The 23,722-nt window shown below is 38.5% G+C and overlaps 1 protein-coding gene across 4 annotated transcripts in view; it reads left to right on the top strand.

The window, feature by feature from the left end:
- The window catches only part of RAPH1 (Ras association (RalGDS/AF-6) and pleckstrin homology domains 1), a 101,805-nt gene that overhangs the window by 68,162 nt on the left and 9,921 nt on the right, over positions 1 to 23,722 (top strand). For all 4 annotated transcript variants that reach the window (XM_038585437.1, XM_038585436.1, XM_038585438.1 and 1 more), the window contains 6 exons: positions 1,090 to 1,155; positions 2,651 to 2,794; positions 3,675 to 3,785; positions 18,168 to 18,266; positions 19,260 to 19,380; positions 23,377 to 23,519. In XM_038585437.1, coding sequence (XP_038441365.1) covers positions 1,090 to 1,155; positions 2,651 to 2,794; positions 3,675 to 3,785; positions 18,168 to 18,266; positions 19,260 to 19,380; positions 23,377 to 23,519 — 684 coding nt within the window. The remainder of the gene's footprint in view (positions 1 to 1,089; positions 1,156 to 2,650; positions 2,795 to 3,674; positions 3,786 to 18,167; positions 18,267 to 19,259; positions 19,381 to 23,376; positions 23,520 to 23,722) is intronic.

Raw genomic sequence — 23,722 nt, 5'->3', positions numbered from 1 at the left:
AAACTGGCAACCACCTGGTTGGAGCATTGCGGTTATGAAATCCCATGGGAGCATTTAGTACTGCTGAGGTGGGAAGTCTGCTTGAGCCCAGGTATCAGGCGTCAAAGAGGTTACTAGTCATCCAGAGCCAGATGGGGTGAGCCCTTAGGGCAACAGCAGTAACTCCAGGGAGTTTCTAGATTTCTGTTTTGTCCAGAACTGTTGAGCCCACCTGTTTGCTTCGTGAGCTTCTCATCCATCAAAGAAGTGTACTTCTATTTTTTAGTTCTCTACTTCATTTATCCAGTTCACAATTAATTTTAATATCTCCTTTTTTAATCTAAATACCCTTGATTATAAATGGTTCCACTTTTAATATGTTACCTTGATTTATTTGGCATCTTTATTTATTCCATAATAATATTTGAGTTAGTACTTCCTAATACACAAATATTTTATAAAAATCAGGTGAGAGAAAACAACCTCACTGTGAAAAGTAGTAATGATACATAGTAGCAATATTAGAGTATTAAATACCCTTCAGACAGCTTAATCATGACACATCTTTATTGGATCTTTTTAGTGAATAATACACATTTGGGAATACCAATAGATTAGATGATTGCAAAAAAGTTTTTTATAAGGCTAATAGTTAGAATTCAGATATTAATTGGCAAGTGATATTATGATAGTCTCTGAGAATTGGGGATTTCTTCTTTCAAAGCCAGAACACAGATTAAATTTTCTGCATCTGGATCAGTTAAGCTTAGCATATTTTAAGGAAATCTGCCTTACTCATTGTACTTAATTTGTAAACCTTTCAGGTCCTTTCATTAGTTGTACCGAACATTTGTCAGCTATTGGATGTGGCATCATCTCAGAATTTGGGGAAGGACAATTTATCGAATAATTCAAGATAATGGATAAAGTAAGCAGGCGGCCAGCATTAAGCATTTTAGCAATGATGCACATGCACAAGTTAATGTTCAAAGCAGTGTTCCTTTCATTCTAGACAGGTAGACACAGTTGCTATGTTTCTAGAAGAAATCATATATGCACCTGTGCCAAGGACATAATAGGGTGGATTTCTAACTTTATTTATTTTTCCAGAATTACCTTCTGGGGAAAAAGGAAACTGCTGAGATGGCAGATAGAAACAAGGAAGTGCTATTGGAGGTATAACTGTTTACTTCCCCCACCCCCTCTCTTCCTGCACGTTATAGTATTAAAATATTAAGCACTGTTTTGAAGCGAAGTATGCCAATGCTGTATATTCATAACGATACGTGTAACTAGAGAAGCTGGTATTCCTCCATAGACTGAGGGGGAGAGTTCAGCTATGTGAATGTTAGGCCACTAAAGAACCTCTTAAAAATTGTTGTTTTGCCATGTAATATATTAGTGGACTAAAAGAAGTCATAAGCTGTGAGAAGCAGACAAGTGGGGTAAAAGGCTGGTCAATGAAGGACGTGATTGTGGTACTTTATCTGCTTACCCAGAGAGAAATTTGAGTATACTTAGTTATTTACAAAATATATCAAGCCTTAGCTTTAAATAACTCAAATAATTTTAAAAATCATAAAGATCATTTTAATGTTTTTTAAACAATATTTATTTATTTATGATAGTCACGCAGAGAGAGAGAGAGAGAGAGAGGCAGAGGGAGAAACAGGCTCCATGCACTGGGAGCCCGACATGGGATTCGATCCCGGGTCTTCAGGATCGCGCCCTGGGCCAAAGGCAGGCACCAAACCACTGCGCCACCCAGGGATCCCCATAAAGATCATTTTAAAAATACACATTCCCTTATTTTAATAAAACAAACTGAAACATTCAATTTTTAGCTTTTGGGCCTTCGCTGATTTTAAGAAGTTAATATGTTTGAAAGCCAGAATAAACTCTTATTTAGCAACAAGGCAATTAAGAAGATGAAGATCAGCACTCAGCTTTTCATAGTGATAATGGCTACAATTAAAAATCCTCTTTATAATTCTTGATTCCTCTGTACTTTGGGAAGAGATAAGTTAATTTAGACTTAAAATGTCCTATATTAATATTTAGTGAGGATTTCTGATTTTCTTTTACCAAATACATGTTTGATTTTTAATTACGTTTTTATCTAAGTATGGACATTAGAATTCATAATTTTGAGTTTGTTTACTTAGATTCCTTTCAACATGGTTTTAAATATTGAAAGAATAAATGTGCTCTGTTTTAGAATCATACCAATTAATACAGTTTTTAAATTATGAGCATTTACTCACTTAGCATGTTGCTTTCTTTTAAAATTTAGTTTGATAGCTAATCTAAATGTGTTCTTAATTTGGAGAAAAATAAAGTCTGATGTTTAACTCTGACACTTCTATTAAATTTACTGTTAATTGTGATGTTTACAGGTGCATTTAAATCCTGTTGTATGTAGCTCAGTTGACAATTCAACTTAGTTTCTTCCAGTGTTGGTGAAAGTTCATAGGAATTGCCATAGTAGTTTCAAAATGAATCTATATGATGTTTAGAATGGAAAGTTCTAATTGAGGTAAAATTAGCAATGTGGCTTTAATACCAAAGCTATTTTGGTTTAATTATAGTATCATGAACTTCACAGGGCTAAACACAATTGTTTTCTGAGAATCCAAAGATCACGTCTTTCCAAATCATCTTTTTATTTTAGGAGTGTTTTTGTGGAAGTTCTGTAACTGTACCAGAAATTGAAGGAGTCCTGTGGTTGAAAGATGATGGCAAAAAGTCCTGGAAAAAGCGTTACTTTCTTTTGCGAGCATCTGGTATCTACTATGTCCCTAAAGGAAAAGCAAAGGTGTGTCCCTTCTTCCTTATGATAGTTGATTTTAATTTATAGGAAGTGTGCTGACAAAATGAATCCATGCTCTGATTTGTTTCAACTCATGTAGGACACACAGAATATGTTTTGCTTTATCTATTGATCTGTTATAAAGAAGAAGAAATCTGGAAGTGGTCACTCTCTGGTCATTCGTTGGGCCCATCTCAGTTTCTCTTGCCACATATGAAATCATACTTTTATGTATCATGTTCAGAACTGTGTCAGAATAGTTTTTGCTTGTTATTGTTTGGGAAGAATAGCTTTCTGGGATTATAAGGCATTTCAGCCTTGCTTGGATAATATGCTCATGCTGAGGGCCCACTTGGTAGCTCCACTTCTGTGTTTAGTGGGGGCCAGCACTGTTTTAAACTCCTTTAACCCTCGTCTCATCCAGGTTTTGTCACCCTCCTGAGAGGCATATATTGTTGCCTCTATTTAAGGTAAGGAAACCCTGACTTGAGAATCAATGTACTTGAGATAGGCATTATGGGCACTGAACTACATGATATTTTCTTCTTTTTTTTCCCCAGAGTTCTATTATACTATATTGTATTTAATGTACTATATTTAGAGTCTCCTTAAAATGCCACCCTTTCCAAGCAAGTCTGTGTTCATTGTGAATGGCAGACAGTAAGTGAAATGGACTGCCTTTTTGTTACATCGTGGGTTAAAAGGAGTCACATTTATAGAGAATCTCACTGTCTTGTCATCTGCAAAATAGTACTGGTTTCCACCTGTTTAAGTTTTTATTCTCAACTAGAACCTGTTACCAGGTATGACATTTACTTGTTTGTACGTTATTGTTAATTCAGTATTTTGGGTTTTTGTTTTTGTTGTTTTTTTTTTTTAATCTTAGCTGTCTCGGGAACTGGTGTGCTTTCTCCAGCTGGATCATGTCAATGTTTATTATGGACAGGATTACCGGAACAAATACAAAGCACCCACAGATTATTGTCTGGTGCTAAAGGTAAATTCGTTTCTCTTTTTAGGAATTTTAATTGGTGTTAGACATAGAGTGAGTTATTGGGCATTTTAGAATAGTTTGTACCTCTATCAAGTATACTGGTTTTGCTCTTTCTATAGGCTTTTAAAGGAATGGTGAGGAAAAGAAGTATGTGCTTACACCATAGTTGAACTCTAGCCCTAATTAGATTAGTGCTACTAAGAAATGAGTACTGTATGATAAGCTTTGGGTCAGAATATGTAAAACAGGTTAGATTTTAAATTTGAGACTTTTATTTAATAGCAGGCTTATTTTAGGAAAACTTAGATCAAAGCCAAAAGTGGGACATAGGTATTTTTTAATTCTTTTCCTGTATTTACTCAGCAGAACCATCAGAGGTTACTGTGCCCAATTTCAAAGTGGACTGGCTCTCATCTGGTCCAGAAATGATTTTTGTCACTTGTTTTCCAGCAAATCACAGCCCTGATAGCCAATATTATGGCATATCTGAGCTACTTTTAGTGAGGTTGTTTTCCACCTTTATTCAGATTTTTGAGCTTCTCACACTGATTATATCTGTGCTTTTGAGAACTCTTATTTTTATTTTTTTTAAGAACTGATATTTTTAGTGCATTTTAATCTATGGGAAACTGGTAAAGACACAATATGAGTGAAATCATATGGTATTTGTCTTTGACTTACTTCACTTAGCATTATATACTCTAGGTTCATCTATGTTGTTGCAAGTGGGAAGATCCCCCCTGTTTTTTTTAATGGTTAGTAGTACTCTGTTACACATCTTTTTTATCCATTCATCCAGCAATGGATATTTGGGTTGTTTCCATAGTGTGGCTATTATAAATAATGGTGTGGTAAAAATAAGGATGCATATATCTTTTTGAATTAGTGTTTTTATTTTCTTTGGGTAAATACCGAGTAGTGGGGGCAGCCCCAGTGGCCCAGCAGTTTAGCGCCGCCTTCAGCCCAGGGTGTGATCCTAGAGACCCAGGATCGAGTCCCACTTTGGGGCTCCCTGCATGGAGCCTGCTTCTCCCTCTGCTGTGTCTCTGCCTCTCTCTTTCTCTCTCTCTCTCTGTGTCTGAAATAAATAAATAAATAAATAAATAAATAAATAAATAAATAAATAAATAAATAAATAAATCTTAAAAAAAAAAACGAGTGGTGGAATTACTGGATCATATGGTAATTTTTAATTTGGGGAGGGACTTCCATACTGTTTAGTACAGTGGCTGCACCAGTTTACATTCCTACCAGCAGTGCATAAGGGTTCCTTTTTCTCTGTGTCCTTGCCCACATTTGTTATTTCTTTTGTTTTTCATTTTATCCATTCTGACAGGTATAAAGTGACATCTCATTGTAGTTTTAATTTACATTTCCCTGAGTGATGATGAGTGATGTTGAGCATCTTTTCATGTGTCTGTATGTCCTCTTTGGAAAAATTCTGTTCAAATCCTCTGCTCCTTTTTTGATCAGATTATTTTTGGGTATTGAGTTATGTAAGTTCTTTAGGTCTTTGGATATTAACTCCTTAATGGACACATCAATAGCAAATATCTTCTCCCATTCAGTAGGTTGCCTTTCTGTTTTATTGATAATTTCCTTTGCTGTGCAAAAGCTTTTTATTTGATGTAGCCCCAATAGTCTTTTTTTTTTTTTTTTCTAGTTTTCCTTGCCTGGGGAGACCTATTCAAAAATACATTGTTAGGGTCAGTGTCCAAGAGATTATTGCCTATGTTTTCTTTTATGAGTTTTATGGTTTTAGGTCTCATATTTAGATCATTAATCCATTTTGAGTGTATTTTTGTGGATGTTGTAAGAAAGTGGCCCAGTTTCATTCTTTTACATGTAGCTTTTCAGTTTCCCAGCATCATTTGTTGAAGAGACTGTCTTTTCCCCATTGTATATTCTTGCCTGTTTTGGTATAGATTAATTGACTGTATAAGCATGGGTTTATTTCTGAACTCTCTTTTCTGTTCCATTGATCTATGTGTCTTTTTTTTTGTGCCCAGTACCATACTGTTTTGATGACTACAGTTTTGTTGTATATCTTCAAATCTGGTATTATGATAACCCCGGCTTTGTTCTTTTTCCAAACTTTTATTTATTTATTTTTTTTTTATTTATTTTTTTTTTTCAAATTTTTTTTTTTTTTTTAAGATTTTTTTTTTTTTATTGGTGTTCAATTTACTAACATACAGAATAACACCCAGTGCCCGTCACCCATTCACTCCCACCCCCCGCCCTCCTCCCCTTCTACCACCCCTAGTTTGTTTCCCAGAGTTAGCAGTCTTTATGTTCTGTCTCCCTTTCTGATATTTCCCACACATTTCTTCTCCCTTCCCTTATTTTCCCTTTCACTATTATTTATATTCCCCAAATGAATGAGAACATATAATGTTTGTCCTTCTCCGACTGACTTACTTCACTCAGCATAATACCCTCCAGTTCCATCCACGTTGAAGCAAATGGTGGGTATTTGTCATTTCTAATAGCTGAGTAATATTCCATTGTATACATAAACCACATCTTCTTTATCCATTCATCTTTCGTTGGACACCGAGGCTCCTTCCACAGTTTGGCTATCGTGGCCATTGCTGCTAGAAACATCGGGGTGCAGGTGTCCCGGCGTTTCATTGCATTTGTATCTTTGGGGTAAATCCCCAACAGTGCAATTGCTGGGTCGTAGGGCAGGTATATTTTTAACTGTTTGAGGAACCTCCACACGGTTTTCCAGAGTGGCTGTACCAGTTCACATTCCCACCAACAGTGTAAGAGGGTTCCCTTTTCTCCACATCCTCTCCAACATTTGTTGTTTCCTGCCTTGTTAATTTTTCCCATTCTCACTGGTGTGAGGTGGTATCTCATTGTGGTTTTGATTTGTATTTCCCTGATGGCAAGTGATGCAGAGCATTTTCTCATGTGCATGTTGGCCATGTCTATGTCTTCTTCTGTGAGATTTCTGTTCATGTCTTTTGCCCATTTCATGATTGGATTGTTTGTTTCTTTGGTGTTGAGTTTAATAAGTTCTTTATAGATCTTGGAAACTAGCCCTTTATCTGATATGTCATTTGCAAATATCTTCTCCCATTCTGTAGGTTGTCTTTGAGTTTTGTTGACTGTATCCTTTGCTGTGCAAAAGCTTCTTATCTTGATGAAGTCCCAATAGTTCATTTCTGCTTTTGTTTCTTTTGCCTTCGTGGATGTATCTTGCAAGAAGTTACTATGGCCGAGTTCAAAAAGGGTGTTGCCTGTGTTCTTCTCTAGGATTTTGATGGAATCTTGTCTCACATTTAGATCTTTCATCCATTTTGAGTTTATCTTTGTGTATGGTGAAAGAGAGTGGTCTAGTTTCATTCTTCTGCATGTGGATGTCCAATTTTCCCAGCACCATCTATTGAAGAGACTGTCTTTCTTCCAATGGATAGTCTTTCCTCCTTTATCGAATATTAGTTGCCCATAAAGTTCAGGGTCCACTTCTGGATTCTCCATTCTGTTCCACTGATCTATGTGTCTGTTTTTGTGCCAGTACCACACTGTCTTGATGACCACAGCTTTGTAGTACAACCTGAAATCTGGCATTGTGATGCCCCCAGATATGGTTTTCTTTTTTAAAATTCCCCTGGCTATTCGGGGTCTTTTCTGATTCCACACAAATCTTAAAATAATTTGTTCTAACTCTCTGAAGAAAGTCCATGGTATTTTGATAGGGATTGCATTAAACGTGTATATTGCCCTGGGTAACATTGACATTTTCACAATATTAATTCTGCCAATCCATGAGCATGGAATATTTTTCCATCTCTTTGTGTCTTCCTCAATTTCTTTCAGAAGTGTTCTATAGTTTTGAGGGTATAGATCCTTTACATCTTTGGTTAGGTTTATTCCTAGGTATCTTATGCTTTTGGGTGCAATTGTAAATGGGATTGACTCCTTAATTTCTCTTTCTTCAGTCTCATTGTTAGTGTATAGAAATGCCACTGACTTCTGGGCATTGATTTTGTATCCTGCCACGCTACCGAATTGCTGTATGAGTTCTAGCAATCTTGGGGTGGAGACTTTTGGGTTTTCTATGTAGAGTATCATGTCATCGGCGAAGAGGGAGAGTTTGACTTCTTCTTTGCCAATTTGAATGCCTTTAATGTCTTTTTGTTGTCTGATTGCTGAGGCTAGGACTTCCAGTACTATGTTGAATAGCAGTGGTGAGAGTGGACATCCCTGTCTTGTTCCTGATCTTAGGGGAAAGGCTCCCAGTGCTTCCCCATTGAGAATGATATTTGCTGTGGGCTTTTCATAGATGGCTTTTAAGATGTCGAGGAATGTTCCCTCTATCCCTACACTCTGAAGAGTTTTGATCAGGAATGGATGCTGTATTTTGTCAAATGCTTTCTCTGCATCCAATGAGAGGATCATATGGTTCTTGGTTTTTCTCTTGCTGATATGATGAATCACATTGATTGTTTTACGGGTGTTGAACCAGCCTTGTGTCCCAGGGATAAATCCTACTTGGTCATGGTGAATAATTTTCTTAATGTACTGTTGGATCCTATTGGCCAGTATCTTGTTGAGAATTTTTGCATCCATGTTCATCAGGGATATTGGTCTGTAATTCTCCTTTTTGGCGGGGTCTTTGTCTGGCTTTGGAATTAAGGTGATGCTGGCTTCATAGAACGAATTTGGAAGTACTCCATCTCTTTCTATCTTTCCAAACAGCTTTAGGAGAATAGGTATGATTTCTTCTTTAAACGTTTGATAAAATTCTCCTGGGAAGCCATCTGGCCCTGGACTCTTGTGTCTTGGGAGGTTTTTGATGACTGCTTCAATTTCCTCCCTGGTTATTGGCCTGTTCAGGTTTTCTATTTCTTCCTGTTCCAGTTTTGGTAGTTTGTGGCTTTCCAGGAATGCGTCCATTTCTTCTAGATTGCCTAATTTATTGGCGTATAGCTGTTCATAATATGTTTTTAAAATCGTTTGTATTTCCTTGGTGTTGGTAGTGATCTCTCCTTTCTCATTCATGATTTTATTAATTTGAGTCTTCTCTCTCTTCTTTTTAATAAGGCTGGCTAATGGTTTATCTATCTTATTAATTCTTTCAAAGAACCAACTCCTGGTTCTGTTGATCTGTTCCACAGTTCTTCTGGTCTCGATTTCGTTGAGTTCTGCTCGAATCTTTATTAGCTCCCTTCTTCTCTTGGGTGTAGGATCTATTTGCTGTTTTTTCTCTAGCTCCTTTATGTGTAAGGTTAGCTTTTGTATTTGAGTTCTTTCCAGTTTTTGAATGGATGCTTGTATTGCGATGTATTTCCCCCTTAGGACTGCTTTTGCTGCATCCCAAAGATTTTGAACGGTTGTATCTTCATCCTCATTAGTTTCCATGAATCTTTTTAATTCTTCCTTAATTTCCTGGTTGACCCTTTTATCTTTTAGCAGGATGGTCCTTAACCTCCATGTGTTTGAGGTCCTTCCAAACTTCTTGTTGTGATTTAGTTCTAATTTCAAGGCATTATGGTCCGAGAATATGCAGGGGACAATCCCAATCTTTTGGTATCGGTTCAGACCCGATTTGTGACCCAGTATGTGGTCTATTCTGGAGAAAGTTCCATGTGCGCTTGAGAAGAATGTGTATTCAGTTGAGTTTGGATGTAAAGTTCTGTAGATATCTGTGAAATCCATCTGGTCCAGTGTATCATTTAAAGCTCTCGTTTCTTTGGAGATGTTTTGCTTAGAAGACCTATCGAGTATAGAAAGAGCTAGATTGAAGTCACCAAGTATAAGTGTATTATTATCTAAGTATTTCTTCACTTTGGTTAATAATTGATTTATATATTTGGCAGCTCCCACATTTGGAGCATATATATTGAGGATTGTTAAGTCCTCTTGTTGAATAGATCCTTTAAGTATGATATAGTGTCCCTCTTCATCTCTCACTACAGTCTTTGGGGTAAATTTTAGTTTATCTGATATAAGGATGGCTACCCCTGCTTTCTTTTGAGGACCATTCGAATGGTAAATGGTTCTCCAACCTTTTATTTTCAGGCTGTAGGTGTCCTTCTGTCTAAAATGAGTCTCTTGTAGACAGCAAATAGATGGGTCCTGCTTTTTTATCCAGTCTGAAACCCTGCGCCTTTTGATGGGGTCATTAAGCCCGTTCACATTCAGAGTTACTATTGAGAGATATGAGTTTAGTGTCATCATGATATCTATTCAGTCTTTGTTTTTGTGGACTGTTCCACTGAACTTCTTCTTAAAGGGGAATTTTAAGAGGCCCCCTTAAAATTTCTTGCAGAGCTGGTTTGGAGGTCACATATTCTTTTAGTTGCTGCCTGTCTTGGAAGCTCTTTATCTCTCCTTCCATTTTGAATGAGAGCCTTGCTGGATAAAGTATTCTTGGTTGCATGTTCTTTTCATTTAGGACCCTGAATATATCCTGCCAGCCCTTTCTGGCCTGCCAGGTCTCTGTGGAGAGGTCTGCTGTTACCCTAATACTCCTCCCCATAAAAGTCAGGGATTTCTTGTCTCTTGCTGCTTTAAGGATCTTCTCCTTATCTTTGGAATTTGCAAGCTTCACAATTAAATGTCGAGGTGTTGAACGGTTTTTATTGATTTTAGGGGGGGATCTCTCTATTTCCTGGATCTGAATGCCTGTTTCCCTTCCCAGATTAGGAAAGTTTTCAGCTAGAATTTGTTCAAATACATATTCTGGCCCTCTGTCCCTTTCGGCGCCCTCGGGAACCCCAATTAAACGTAGGTTTTTCTTCCTCAGGCTGTCGTTTATTTCCCTTAATCTATCTTCATGGTCTTTTAATTGTTTGTCTCTTTTTTCCTCAGTTTCCCTCTTTGCTGTCAACTTGTCTTCTAGGTCACTCACTCGTTCTTCCACCTCGTTAACCCTCGTCGTTAGGACTTCTAGTTTGGATTGCATCTCATTCAATTGGTTTTTAATTTCTGCCTGATTAGCTCTAAATTCTGCAGTCATGAAGTCTCTTGAGTCCTTTATACTTTTTTCTAGAGCCACCAGTAGGTGTATAATAGTGCTTCTGAATTGGCTTTCTGACATTGAATTGTAATCCAGATTTTGTAACTCTGTGGGAGAGAGGACTGTTTCTGATTCTTTCTTTTGAGGTGAGGTTTTCCTTCTAGTCATTTTGCTCAGTGCAGAGTGGCCAAAAGCAAGTTGTATTGGGAAAAAGAGAAAAAGAGAGGAGAGAAAGAAGGAAAGAAAAGAGAAAGAGAAAAAAAAAGGGAAGAAAAAGAAAAAAAAAACGAAAAAAAAAAAAAAAGAAGAAAAAGAGAAAGAAAAAGAAAGGAGAAAAAAAGGGGGTGGGGGAAGGAAACAAATCAAAAAGCAAAACAAAACAAAAACAAAAACAAAAACAAACAAACAAAAAAAGAACCACCGGGGAGTATCTTCTGATTCTGTGTTCTTTAAGTCCCTTGGCTTCTCCTGGAAGTTGTCCGTCTAGCTGGTCTTCTGGGGGAGGGGCCTGTTGTGCTGATTTTCAGGTGTTAGCAGTTGGGGGAGCTGCTGTGCCCCTGCCTGGTGCAGGGCTCGGTGGGGGTTGTTTGCCCCGTGAGGCCGCAGGAGGAACAGCCCCAGTGGCGGGGCAGCTCTGGAAACCTGGATTCAGCTCCGGCAGGAACTCCGTCTGCAGGGCCTGGAGGCTCCGGGGCGGGGCCGCTGATCTGCTCAGCTGGGGCAGGAGCGTCCTCGCTGTCCTGGGCCCTCCCGGCCTCTGCCTGTCCCGGGGGAGGCGGGATCCTGGGCTGTGTCCCGGCGCCCTGTGCTCCGGAGCCTGCGCTGGTGGATTCGCGCTCCCGGGCCGCAGCCCCCTCCGCGGAGCCGCCGCCCAGGCCCCTCCGAGCTGCTCCTGGAACCGCGCAGGCCCCTCTGCACGGAGCCTCTTCCTCTGCCCGAGCCCGGCCGAGCTGCTCCCGGGGCCGCGCAGCCCCCTCCGCGGAGCCGCCGCCCGAGCCCCTTCAGCTGCTCCGGGTCCCGCCGGGTCCCGCCGTGCGCGCTGCAGCCCTTAGGGAGCTCGGCGCACTCTCCTGGGCGCGCAGTTGCTGTTACTGTCCCCGGGAGCCCGAGGGCACCCCCGCCCTCCTGGGTCCTGCTCCAACTCCCCGCGAGCCCCTTTACCCCGGGAAGGTCGGTGCAGCTCCTGCTCCTCCGGGACGGGGCTCTCCTGTCCTGGGGACACTCGCCCCGGCCTCAGCCCGGCTCCTCGCGGGGCCCCTCCCCCTTGGAGGCCTTTGTTCCTTTATTTCTTTTTCCCCGTCTTCCTACCTTGATAGATGCGCGAACTCTTCTCACTGTTGCATTCCAGCTGGTCTCTCTTTAAATCTCAGGCCGAATTCATAGATTTTCAGGATAATTTGAAGGTTTTCTAGGTAGTTTGGTGGAGACAGGTGATTTGGAGACCCTACTCTTCCGCCATCTTGCTCCTCCCCTCGGCTTTGTTCTTTTTCAAGAGTACTTTGGCTATTTGGGGTCTCTTGTGGTTTCATACAAATTTTAGTAGTATTGTTCTAGTTGCGTGAAAAATACTGTTAGTATTTTGATAGAGGTTGCATCAAAGTTGTAGATTGCTTTGGGGTAGTATGGGCATTTTAATACCTGTTCTTCCAATCCATGGCATGAGATGTCTTTCCATTTCATTGTATCATCTTCCATTTCTTTTATCAGTGTTTTACAGTTTTTGGAGTATGGTCTATCACCTCCTTGATTAAGTTTATTCCAGTGTTTCGATTTAGGCCACTCAGAATCAGGGGTAGACATATATCCAAACAAAATTGGAGCTCTTTAAGAAAAAAAAGAAGTAGTGGGGCACCTGGGTGGTTCAGTCAGTTGGGTGTCTGCTTTCAGCTCAGGTCATGATCTCAGGACCCTGGGATCAAGCCCCCCATGTTAGGCTCCTTGCTCAGTGGGAAGTCTGCTTCTCCCTCTGTCCCTGCCCCCACTTGTGCTTGCTTGCTCTGTCTCTCAATCACTTTCTCAAATAAATAAATAAAATCAAAAAAAGAAAAAAAAAAGAAAGAAAGAAAGGAGAGAGGGAATAGCTGTGGGGAAGGCAACCAGTATATGTTACAGCCAAAATTAATTATAACCATTATTATTTTAATCCTTTTAGCAACTCAGAATTCTTAGGTTAGGAATATTTTTGTTCTAAGGAGTTTTTATTAGTTTATATAATAATTTATGTATTTCATATTTGCTTTTAATAAAGTAAATGAAGCTAAATTCACATATATTGCCTATTTATATTTAGAAATATTTAAGGTATTGAAATAAACTATATCATTAGGCATAAATAGTAAAAATAATTGCTATCATTTATTGAAGAACTCTAGGGTGACAGACATTGTGCTAGAAGCACTATGCACATCAGTGTCACAGATCTGTTCTAGAGTCCCCATTTTTCATATATGGAAACAGGTTTAGAGGGATCAATGTTCTTGAGGCCACACAAATATTAGTATTTAAGACATGCCTTTTTTTCTTGAAAAGTCTATACTAGATTTTGCCTATGTAAGTAGTTTTATTCTTGTGCATATGAATTCTAACAAAAAAAATGCTGCCACACAAGATCTACACAAATGTAAATATTTATGGGATCTGATCCTATTTATCAGCTTTGGGCTATAACAACCCAGTCTGAATTCTTCCAGTAAAATGCAGGATACAGGAAATAGAATACACTTGTAGGAAGTAATAAAACACATTGTTTAGTAATTAGTTTTTTTAAGGGTACTAATAAAAATGAGATATTAGTAATTAGTAATAAAAATGATAAGAACTGGGGATCCCTGGGTGGCTCAGCGGTTTGGTGCCTGCCTTTGGCCCAGGGCGCGATCCTAGAGACCCGGGATTGAGTCCCACATCTGGCTCCCGGCATGGGGCCTGCTTCTCCCTCTGCCTGTGTCTCTGCCTCTCTGTGTGTGTGTGTGTGTGTCTATCATAAATAAATAAATCTTTAAAAAAAAGGATTAAAAAATGAGAACTTATTCATGAAATATGGCAATGAGGGAATAAATAGGACATATGTTATTGATTATCTGAAAGAAGTCTGTACTTGTTGGAAGGTGTATGCATGAATCTAAGTTTCTTAAAGGATACCTGTGCTAAATACATATATCACAGTAATGGTTGGAATACAGCTCACCTTAGCCAGGTCTAAATTTTCATTCCTAAAGAAATGAGGGAAAGGAATTTATTTTAGTATATTAAGTAAAAAGGAAAAAATAGAATTTAGAGGTAGAATATGAACATGAACTTTTCAAACACTGTTATTTAAAAGAAAGATTTTATATATGATAATGGTAGAAGTAATAGAATAGAGTGTTACACAATATCTGCTAGCATAGTAGTAATCTGGAATTACTTACTGTGTTCTCAAATGTTTTTTTGATTCTCAGGATTTTTACCTTTTACCAGAGAATACAGATTTTCCAAATCCGCATCATTTAAAAAAATGAAATGACCTTTCTTTCTTAATAGCTACTAATTTGTTCAGGGGAACAATTTGATTATGTATTCTCTCTGGAATCTTTAAGAATGAAGATATGTAATATCTTGTAATATGTAATATGTAATTCATTGGGTTTTCCTGAGGAGGGAATGAGCTAATTAATATATGTGACATATTTAGTATATTGCCTGGTATGTACTAAGTGCTCAGTAAATGCCACTTTTAAAAGTAATCTCTACACCCAGTGTAGGGCTCGAACTCACGATTCTAAGATCAAAAGTCACATCCTCTACCAACTGAGCCAGCCAGGTGTCCCAATAAATGTCACTTCTAATGAAATAATATATTGGTGGAATAGGCAACTGCCTGAGGAATTGGTGCAGAGCCTGGGTGACCATAATGAAAGGATGCCTTTATTAGGTGGGAGGTTGAAAAAGAAAAGTTATGGGGTTCTAAGATAAACTTTAAACTAGCAAGTGATCCGCAAATACTTAAGCATGACGTAGGGATGCCTGGGTGTTTCAGTTAAGTGTCCAACTCTTGATTTCGGTTCAGGTCATGATCTCAGGAGATGTGCTCATGACCCCCATATGTGCTAAAGCACAGAGCCTGCCTAGAATTCTCTTCTGTCTCCCTCTGCCCCACCCCTGCTTGCCTGCACGTGTGCTCTCTCCCTCTCCTAAATAAATAAAAAAAAATTTTAATCCTATCATAGTATTCTTTGTGGTGTTATTTGGATTCCCACATTAGAGAATTGAGGAGAAAAGCATAGAGGATTATTTCTCTTTGATTCTGTCTGATATTGTTGATAAAAACAGTCCCTTAGTGTATAGAATGAGTAGAACACAGGCAGGGTCACTGCTACAGTTGAAGACCCATGCATGGTAGGTAACTCTGTTCTCAAGAAATGAAAGGAATAAGTCAAGAATGGTTTATGAATCACCATAAAGAGAGGGAGTGGTAATAAACGCTGAGAGCAGTCCTGTAGCCCCTTGTTCAGATGTCCAAACCCTGCCCTGTAGGTGATGCCCGAGTGATGCAGGAAGTGGAAAACACCTACTCTTCAAGCCCTAGTTGGTAATATGAAAGCCCTTTCTCAGTCATCCCATTTTATCTTCTGCATGAACTGGGAATTATTCTGTTTTACTCACAGTGTATCCCAATACCTACTTAAAGATCTGGCAAATAGTTCTTAATAAATACCTGTTGCATAAATGAATGAGATAAAACTCCCCTTCCTTCTTCTATGGAAAAATATATTTCCTTTACCTGTCCTCCTCTGCGTTTTCGAGATTGCTGTGGTGGTTTATTGTAATGTGATTTAATAAGAACGAGGGAATATATTCCAAGAGAAGGCTGTGGAACCTATAGTATTTCGAGAGAAAACTGTTAAGCAGTGTTTAGCTAACCTTTTTTTTTTTTTTTAAGTTTCAGAAGTAGAATTTAGTTGTGTGCATCAGTTACACACAACACCCGTGCTCATTACAGCAAGTGCCCTCTTTAATGCCCATCACCCAATTATTCCTTCCCTCTATCCAACTCCCCTCCAGCAACCCTTAGTTTGTTTCCTAGAGTTCACTGTTTCTTCTGATTTGCCTCCCTTTCAATTTTCATCTTATTTTATTTTTCTTTCCCTTCCCATGTTCATCTGTTTTGTTTCTTAAATTCCATGTATGAGTGAAATCATGTGGTATTTGACTTTTCTCTGATTGACTTATTTCTCTTAGCATAATACTCTCTAGTTCCATCCATGTTGTTTGCTGCAATCTTTGTTGAGGATTTACTGTTTAAAACTTTCACTCTAGCCTTTAATAACTAAATCAGTTTTGGTATTAAATGTTTTATTATGGGAGCTCTATAAAGCAATGTATACAATAGAACAAATGAATGAATGGATTTAAATTTCTCCCATTGTAGATTAGAGAGATTTATTTTATTATTTTTTTAGCACATGCAAGAGTGAGCAGGGTGGAGGGAGGGGCAGAGGGAGAGCAAGAATTTTAAACAGACTCCATACCTAGCATGGAGTCTGACTTAGGGCTCAATTGCACAATCCTGAGATCATGACCAGAGCTAAAATTAAGAGTCAGGTGCTTAACTGACTGAGCTACCCAGGCACCCCAAGACTGATCTTTAACAATACAGATATGGGTGGCCATCTATTTCTACAGCATTAAGAACTTATCCAAATTGCTTATTTTATTGATTGCAAGGATTTCTACAACAATTATGGTTAGAGAATCTTTAAAGCCTCGTATAATTGAACATAATCTTAAATATTTCCTCAGGTAAAATGTAGCCTTTAAAAAAAAATTTCAGGGGATCCCTGGATGGTTCAGCGGTTTAGCGCCTGCCTTCAGCCCAGGGTATCATCCTGGAGTCCCAGGATTGAGTCCCACATCGGGCTCCCTGTGTGGAGCCTGCTTCTCCCTCTGCCTGTGTCTCTGCATCTCCCTCTCCTCTCTCTGTCTCTTGTGAATAAATAAAACCTTTAAAAATAATAATAATAAAATAAGATTTCAGAATAACTGAAAAGAGAAATAATTAATGACCATTACATCCAGAACCAAGTGTGATTTAAGGTTTTTCTTTCCAGGGAACTAGTGGTTGTGGCCCAGTACAGTTAAAATACCTTAAGTCTGTTCTAGCTCTTGCATTGTGTAGCTGGTCTAGTCAGTCATCCCAATCCAAACTGCTGCTGAAAAGTATATTGGGTTGTGAAAACTGAATCTGATGATGCAGTTGAAAAACTGCTGGTTCCCTGGAGGGCATGTGCTAAGAGGGTAGACGGGTGCAGAGCAGTGCTTAGTCCACAGCAGGGGGCACCACTGCATCAGGTGTGAGCACCCACTTGTGGCCCAGGTGCTGTGCCCTGCACTCCACCCACCCCATCCATTGGGAAGCTTTATCAAACACCCTCTCATTTTGGAGTCTTCTGAATTCCTAATTCCAGTGGATTTGAGGTGAAATCAAAATCTTCCCTTTTCATAGTCTTCTTGATGAAGAATTCTATTGACTTTATTAACCTTGATGGACTTTGCGTCTCTGAAATATAGAGGGGGTATTTGGAGATTTGCCATGCTATGAAGGTATTTTTTAAGATGCATATCTTGACCTAAAATACAAGTTTCTTTATAGTTTTGGGGTTTTTTTTAGTTTTTAAAATGTATTTTTATTTATTTTTTTTATTTATTTATTTTTTAATTTTTTATTTATTTATGATAGTCACAGAGAGAGAGAGAGAGGCAGAGACACAGGCAGAGGGAGAAGCAGGCTCCATGCACCGGGAGCCCGACGTGGGATTCGATCCCGGGTCTCCAGGATCGCGCCCTGGGCCAAAGGCAGGCGCTAAACCGCTGCACCACCCAGGGATCCCTTTTATTTATTTTTTTAGAGAGGGAGGGACTGAGGGAGAGGGAGAGAAAGAGAATCCTAAGCAGGGGCTCAATCTCATAACCCTAAGATTGTAATCTGAGCCAAAATCAAGAGTTGGCTCCTAGGGGCACCAGGGTGGCTATTGGTTGAGCATCTGTCTTCAACTCAGGTCATGATCCCAGGGTCCTGAAATCGAGCTCCATGTTGGGTCCCCTGCTTAGTGGGGAGTCTGTTTCTCCTTCTCACTCTGCTCCTGCTCCCTCTGTCTCTCACTCAAATAAATAAAACCTTTAACAACAACAACAACAAAGAGTTGGTCTCCGCCAACTTGAGCCACCTAGGGCTCTGCTCTATAGTTTATTTTGTAACAATACTTATGGGCCATTTTATTTGGGTTTATGGCCATATAAGTGGTATAAATTATTTTTGGCCTTAGCTCTGATAGCCTATGACTTGTCAGGATGTATTTAAGTTTTGACAGAGTTTTGATAGAATTTTTCTTTAGTTCTTCAGGGTACTGAATTGAACTTTGCCTTTACTCTTGCAGCACCCACAGATCCAGAAGAAATCTCAGTACATCAAGTACCTTTGTTGTGATGATGTGAGGACCCTGCATCAGTGGGTCAATGGTATCCGCATTGCAAAGGTAGGGTGGGTTTTTTTTCAGTTTGATGATAGGATAATGAAGTTTCATGATATGGTTTTGATTATCAGGTTTATGATTTTATTATTTTGTCAGTGTTTTCTGAAGCCTAAGTTTTAGGTCTTAACATCTTTTTTCTTTGATGCGGGGTTGGTATACATGGCATAATATTGCTGGTAAATGCTTGTGTATATCAGAGTGATTTATTTTGGCTCTGAAGAACACATTATATGATTCTTATATAGCAGAGTTTAGCCTAAGGAAAAGAAATTTTTTGAGATTTAAATCACCTCATGGTAGGAGTTAGGGGGATGAATAAGCAAGACACACAGGATTTTTAGGGCAGTGAAAATATTCATACTGTAGGTGATACTATAATGGTGAATACATGTCATTATACATTTCTCCAAACTCGTAGACTGTACAACACCAAGAGTGAACCTGCGGTAAACTGTGGATTTTGATTATTATGTGTTAATGTAGGTTCATTGATTGAAACAAATGCACCCTCTGGTGGAGAATGTTGATAAACGAGAGAGATTGTGCATAGATAGTGGCAGGAGGCATTTGGGGAATTTCTCTACCTTCCTCTCAATTTTGCTGTGAATCTAAAACCATTCTAAAAAAAAAGAAAGTCTTTTAAAAAAATTTTAAGATACCTTGAAGATGATTACACATAATATATAAGGGAATATTTATGTGCATTAAGTGAAAATAAAATTTATTGTAGCTATAAAATGAAATTTGCCTTAGGAATAATAAATCTTTATACTGATAGTGAACAAATCAAGTGTTAACTTCTTGCTACCTTTCTTAAAATGAGGAAAAATAAGAGTAGATGGTAACTTAATGGTATTAAAATAATTTTTGAAGTACTATAGGTATTAATTTTAATGTAAACTATGAATTAGTAAACAAGAAAGTATCCCCTTTTCTTGTCCATCTGTATCATATCCAATAAAGTTCACATGTATTCATTTACTGCCTTCTGTTTAGTATGGGAAACAGCTCTACATGAACTATCAAGAAGCCTTGAAGAGGACAGAGTCAGCTTATGATTGGACTTCCTTATCCAGCTCCAGCATTAAATCAGGATCCAGTTCTTCAAGCATCCCAGGTATTTTGAAATGCTGAAAGCCAATATGAAGACATTCTATAGACTGACCGGAGGCCTGGTTATTTCAGCAAGGTTCTTAAAACCAGAGCCGTTCCTAATGTTTAAATTATAAAATAAATTTTGTTTTGGGGGTTAGAGGGGACAGTATCATGGGCTAGTTCACAACTATATTTGATATGGAACACCAGTATATAGAGTTGTAAATCCAGGAGTCTTGTTATATATATTTGTAAAGTTTATTTCAAACTCAATCATACTGCTAAACAACAACTGTTGATGCATAATTGGGGATAGAAAAGTTGCTTGGAGAAAGTCTCCATATTCAGAATCCATGATGAAACTACCTGCTTTCCCCACAGGTTTCCTGACATTTCAGCAGAGTAGAAATAACTAGAATTGGTTCAGTATCACAGTTAAGGAAGCTGTTTAACTTACTAAACTTACTAAAGTTTTCACAAGAAATCAGTGATATTCAAAAGGTGCTTATTTTCAGATTCCCACATCCTTTAAACAAGTTAGCTATTATCACACCTTAAAAATAAATGCTGCTTTCCCTTCATAGTATTCCATGAATGATAACTATGTCCTCTAAAAGCAGAGTACTTTTTGATCCGACATCACACCTCATGAAAGAAATAATTTTAGGAAGTATTTGAAACAAACAAACCCTCATTATTTATTAGTACAACATATAAATTAATCTTTTAGTGTATGTTTTTACCTGGTTATGCTTTAAGAAAATTCTTTTTTGTTTTTTTTTTTAGATTTTTATTTATTGACAGAGAGAGACAGAGACATAGGCAGAGGGAGAAGCATGCTCCCTGTGGGGAGCCTGATGCAGGACTTGATCCCAGGACCCCAGCCAGGATCATTACCTGAGTCAAAGGCAGATAGATGCTCAACCACTGAGCCACCCAGGTGTCCCTAAGGAAATTCTATTTTAAAAACATAGACTTTTTCAAAAAGAAGTAGTTGACTAAAAAGTTGTAGGACTATCTCATCTCTAAGAAGGAGCAAAATGAAGAATGTGTAATACATGGATTAATTTACGTGAATGTATTTCCTAGTGCTGTCCCCTGAGAACTAGGAGCTGTGACACCTCAGTAGCAATGAAAATACAGAATACCTTGATCTTGGTTTTCTAATACCACTTCCCAGAAAAGAGGAACTAGGGCTCTTTGATAAATAGCTGATTTTAGGGCCCTGGCAGAGAATAAGATGAACCTGAAGCAGCTTCTGATGACTCAAAAGACACAGTGATGGAGCTGTGTGAAAGGGACACAGGAGCCACTTGAGGAAATGTGCAGGGGCCAAAGATGAAACAGTCTGAGCAACAGAATAACATAGTATAAGATTGTAATTCAAATTATAAAATTAACAGCCACCAGTCCGTACTGATAAACATTATTGAATGAATGAATGAATGAATGAGAGACAGATTTTCTCTGTGGAAGATTCTAAATGGTTTATGTAGACATTTTGCCCTCAAGGAGATGGAGCTTATTCCCTACCTCCTTAAGTTTGGTTGTGCAAGGTGACTTGTTTCCAAAGAGGATAGTTGAGTGGGGGGGGAGGGGGGGAAGTAACTTTACAGTAGAGAAACCTGACAAACAGTACCCTAGTCAAGTGATCAAGGTCAGTATCTTCAGTAATACGTTCTATTGATAGCATGTACCCTTCACATAATGTGATGGGATTGGTGCTTTCCATCTCTTCCTCTCCAAATTTAATTTGGTCTTCCTCTCCAAATTTAATAACTCAGTCTAATCAAAAGAAAAACAGGAGAAAATCAGAACTGAGATACATTCTGTAAAATACCTGACCCAGTACTCCTCAGAACTGTTAAGGTCATCAAAAACAAGGAAAGCCTGAGAAACCGTCATAGGAGACATGACAACTAAGTGTAATGTCGTATCCTAGATGGGATCCTGGATCTAAATAAATAAATAGATAGACAGACAGACAGACACAGACATTACAGAAAAGCTAGTGAAATCCAAATAAAGTTTAGAGTTTAGTTAATAGTAATGTATGAGTTTCAGTGCCTTAGTTGTGACGAATGTACCGTGGTAATGTAGAAAGTTAATAATGAGGTAAATTGGATGCTAGGTATATAGGTACTCTGTACTAACTAGCTTTGCAACTTTTCCATAAATCTAAGACTATTCTGGAAATGTTTATTAAAGAGGAGGAAGACACTTTGAGATGATGGATTGAGAAAGGCAGGGTAAGAGTATAAGATTTTAGAAAAAGAAATTAAGGGAAAGATTGAGGAAAAAAGATGCCATAATATTTTTTTAAATTCATAAAGCCTTAATGCAGGTGCTTCCACACATTTTATGAAGTGATGTGCCTTTTCCTAGTTCAGCATCAACCTTCCTTATACAGTGTTAAATATTATGCAGACTTTTAATATAAATTATAAAATCATATACATAAATGCTGAAGAGAGTACAAGGATTCACACGTTCCAGCCTCCTATCTAATAGGCTGTTGTTCTGGTTAGTAATTAAGTAGGGATGCAGGAGGCTAGTGGAGTTGTAACTTAAAAAAAAAAAAAAACAAAAACAGCAAGAAGCAAGTATTGATGAGGATGTGGAGAAAAAGGAACCCTTGTGCACTGTTGGTGGGAACGCAAATTGATGCACAGCCATTGTGGAAAACAGTATCAAGATTCCTCAAAAAATTAAAAATAGAACTACCCTACAATCCAGGAATCACACCACAGGGGTATTTACCCAAAGAATACAAAAACACTAGTACAAAAGGATGTACGCACCCCTGTGTTTATGGGAGCATTTTTAGCATAGCCAAACTATGGAAGCAGCGCAGATGTCTATCAATAGATGAGTGGATAAGACGTGGTAGATGTAGATACAGACACAGACACACACAACTGGACTACTGTTCAGCCATAAAAAATGAAATCTTGCTATTTGCAGCAACATGGATGGAGCTAGAGAGTATTATGCTAATAAGCAAAATAAGTCAGAGAAAGACAATACCAAATGATTTCACTCACATAGGGCATTTAAGAAACAAAACAAACAAGCAAAGGAAAGAAAGAAAGAGACTCTTAGCTATAAAGAACAAACTGATGGCTACCGGAGGGGGGAGGTGATTTGGGGGGGAGAGGTGAAAGAGGTGAGGGGATTAAGGAGTGCACTTACCATGATGAGCACTGAGTAATGTATAGAATTATTAAATCACTATATTGTACACCTGAAACTAATATAACTATGTTAATTATACTGGACTTAAAAAAGACTCAGCAATTGAATGATGAAGAAAAAAACTGCATAGGTTTTATCCTGTATTTTTTGCCTGAGGGTATGTCTTAATTTTATCCAAAGGAGTTTGTGGCTATTATCTCTATACTGCTTGTTGGCTGGACTTGATAAAGCAATCTAATAATACCGCCTCCACAGAGTCCTTGAATGGGACTAGCTTTAACATCTGAATCTCTACCAGATGTCAGCCATTGGACTAGGTGCTTCCTTCTGCATGGTTATTATACCTGACTTGGGGTCCAGTGACAGTATCTCCCCCACATCCCTCACCTGGAATGCCAGGCAGATTGCAGTATATCCTCCACCATTCCCAGCAACCTTACACTCAAGTGAGAAGTGTTTTTTAGGGATTCGGGTTTTGGCACCACAAAGCAGCAGCTACACCAAAGCCTGGTCTCCAGGCAAGGCAAGAACACCTCTTCAGGGTTGTCAGGTTACCAGTAATGTATATACGAACCTTTCATTGTAATTCTCAGTCACGGTGAACTGTTCAAAAAGAATCAAGATTTCCTACTGGCCCTAAGATAAGGGAAGTTTTCTAGAGGAAGGTTCAAACCATGTTTAAATGAAACAAGTTGAGTAAAAGTAACTTGTGCAGTTCTGCATAGTATCTGATCTTGTGTAAAAGAGCTCTCTAAATGTACATATTCACACTGTCGGAATAACGACTTATTTAATACTATTTCTGAAAATCTGTTTTAAACAGAGTCTCAGTCAAATCATTCTAATCAATCTGACAGTGGAGTGTCTGATACTCAGCCAGCAGGACACATCCGCTCCCAGAGTATTGTGAGCTCCATCTTCTCTGAAGCCTGGAAACGTGGCACTCAGTTGGAAGAGTCCAGCAAGGTAGGTAACACACTTACGTTAACTTACATAAAAAGCCTCTGATGTTCCATGGGTTTAGTTTGTTGCTCTTTTATTCCTTTATTAGGACTCTGTCTTGGCCCTATTTTAGTATTTTTTACTTTGACTTCTCTTCAGAAAGGGATATCTGTGAACTGGCTCTAATGACCTAAGATCTCAAACTGGCAATTTAATGACTTTATCGA

The sequence above is a fragment of the Canis lupus genome, chromosome 37 (genome assembly GCF_011100685.1).
Source record: "Canis lupus familiaris isolate Mischka breed German Shepherd chromosome 37, alternate assembly UU_Cfam_GSD_1.0, whole genome shotgun sequence".
NCBI classification, from domain to species: domain Eukaryota; kingdom Metazoa; phylum Chordata; class Mammalia; order Carnivora; family Canidae; genus Canis; species Canis lupus.
This window is presented reverse-complemented; position numbering and strand designations above follow the sequence as displayed.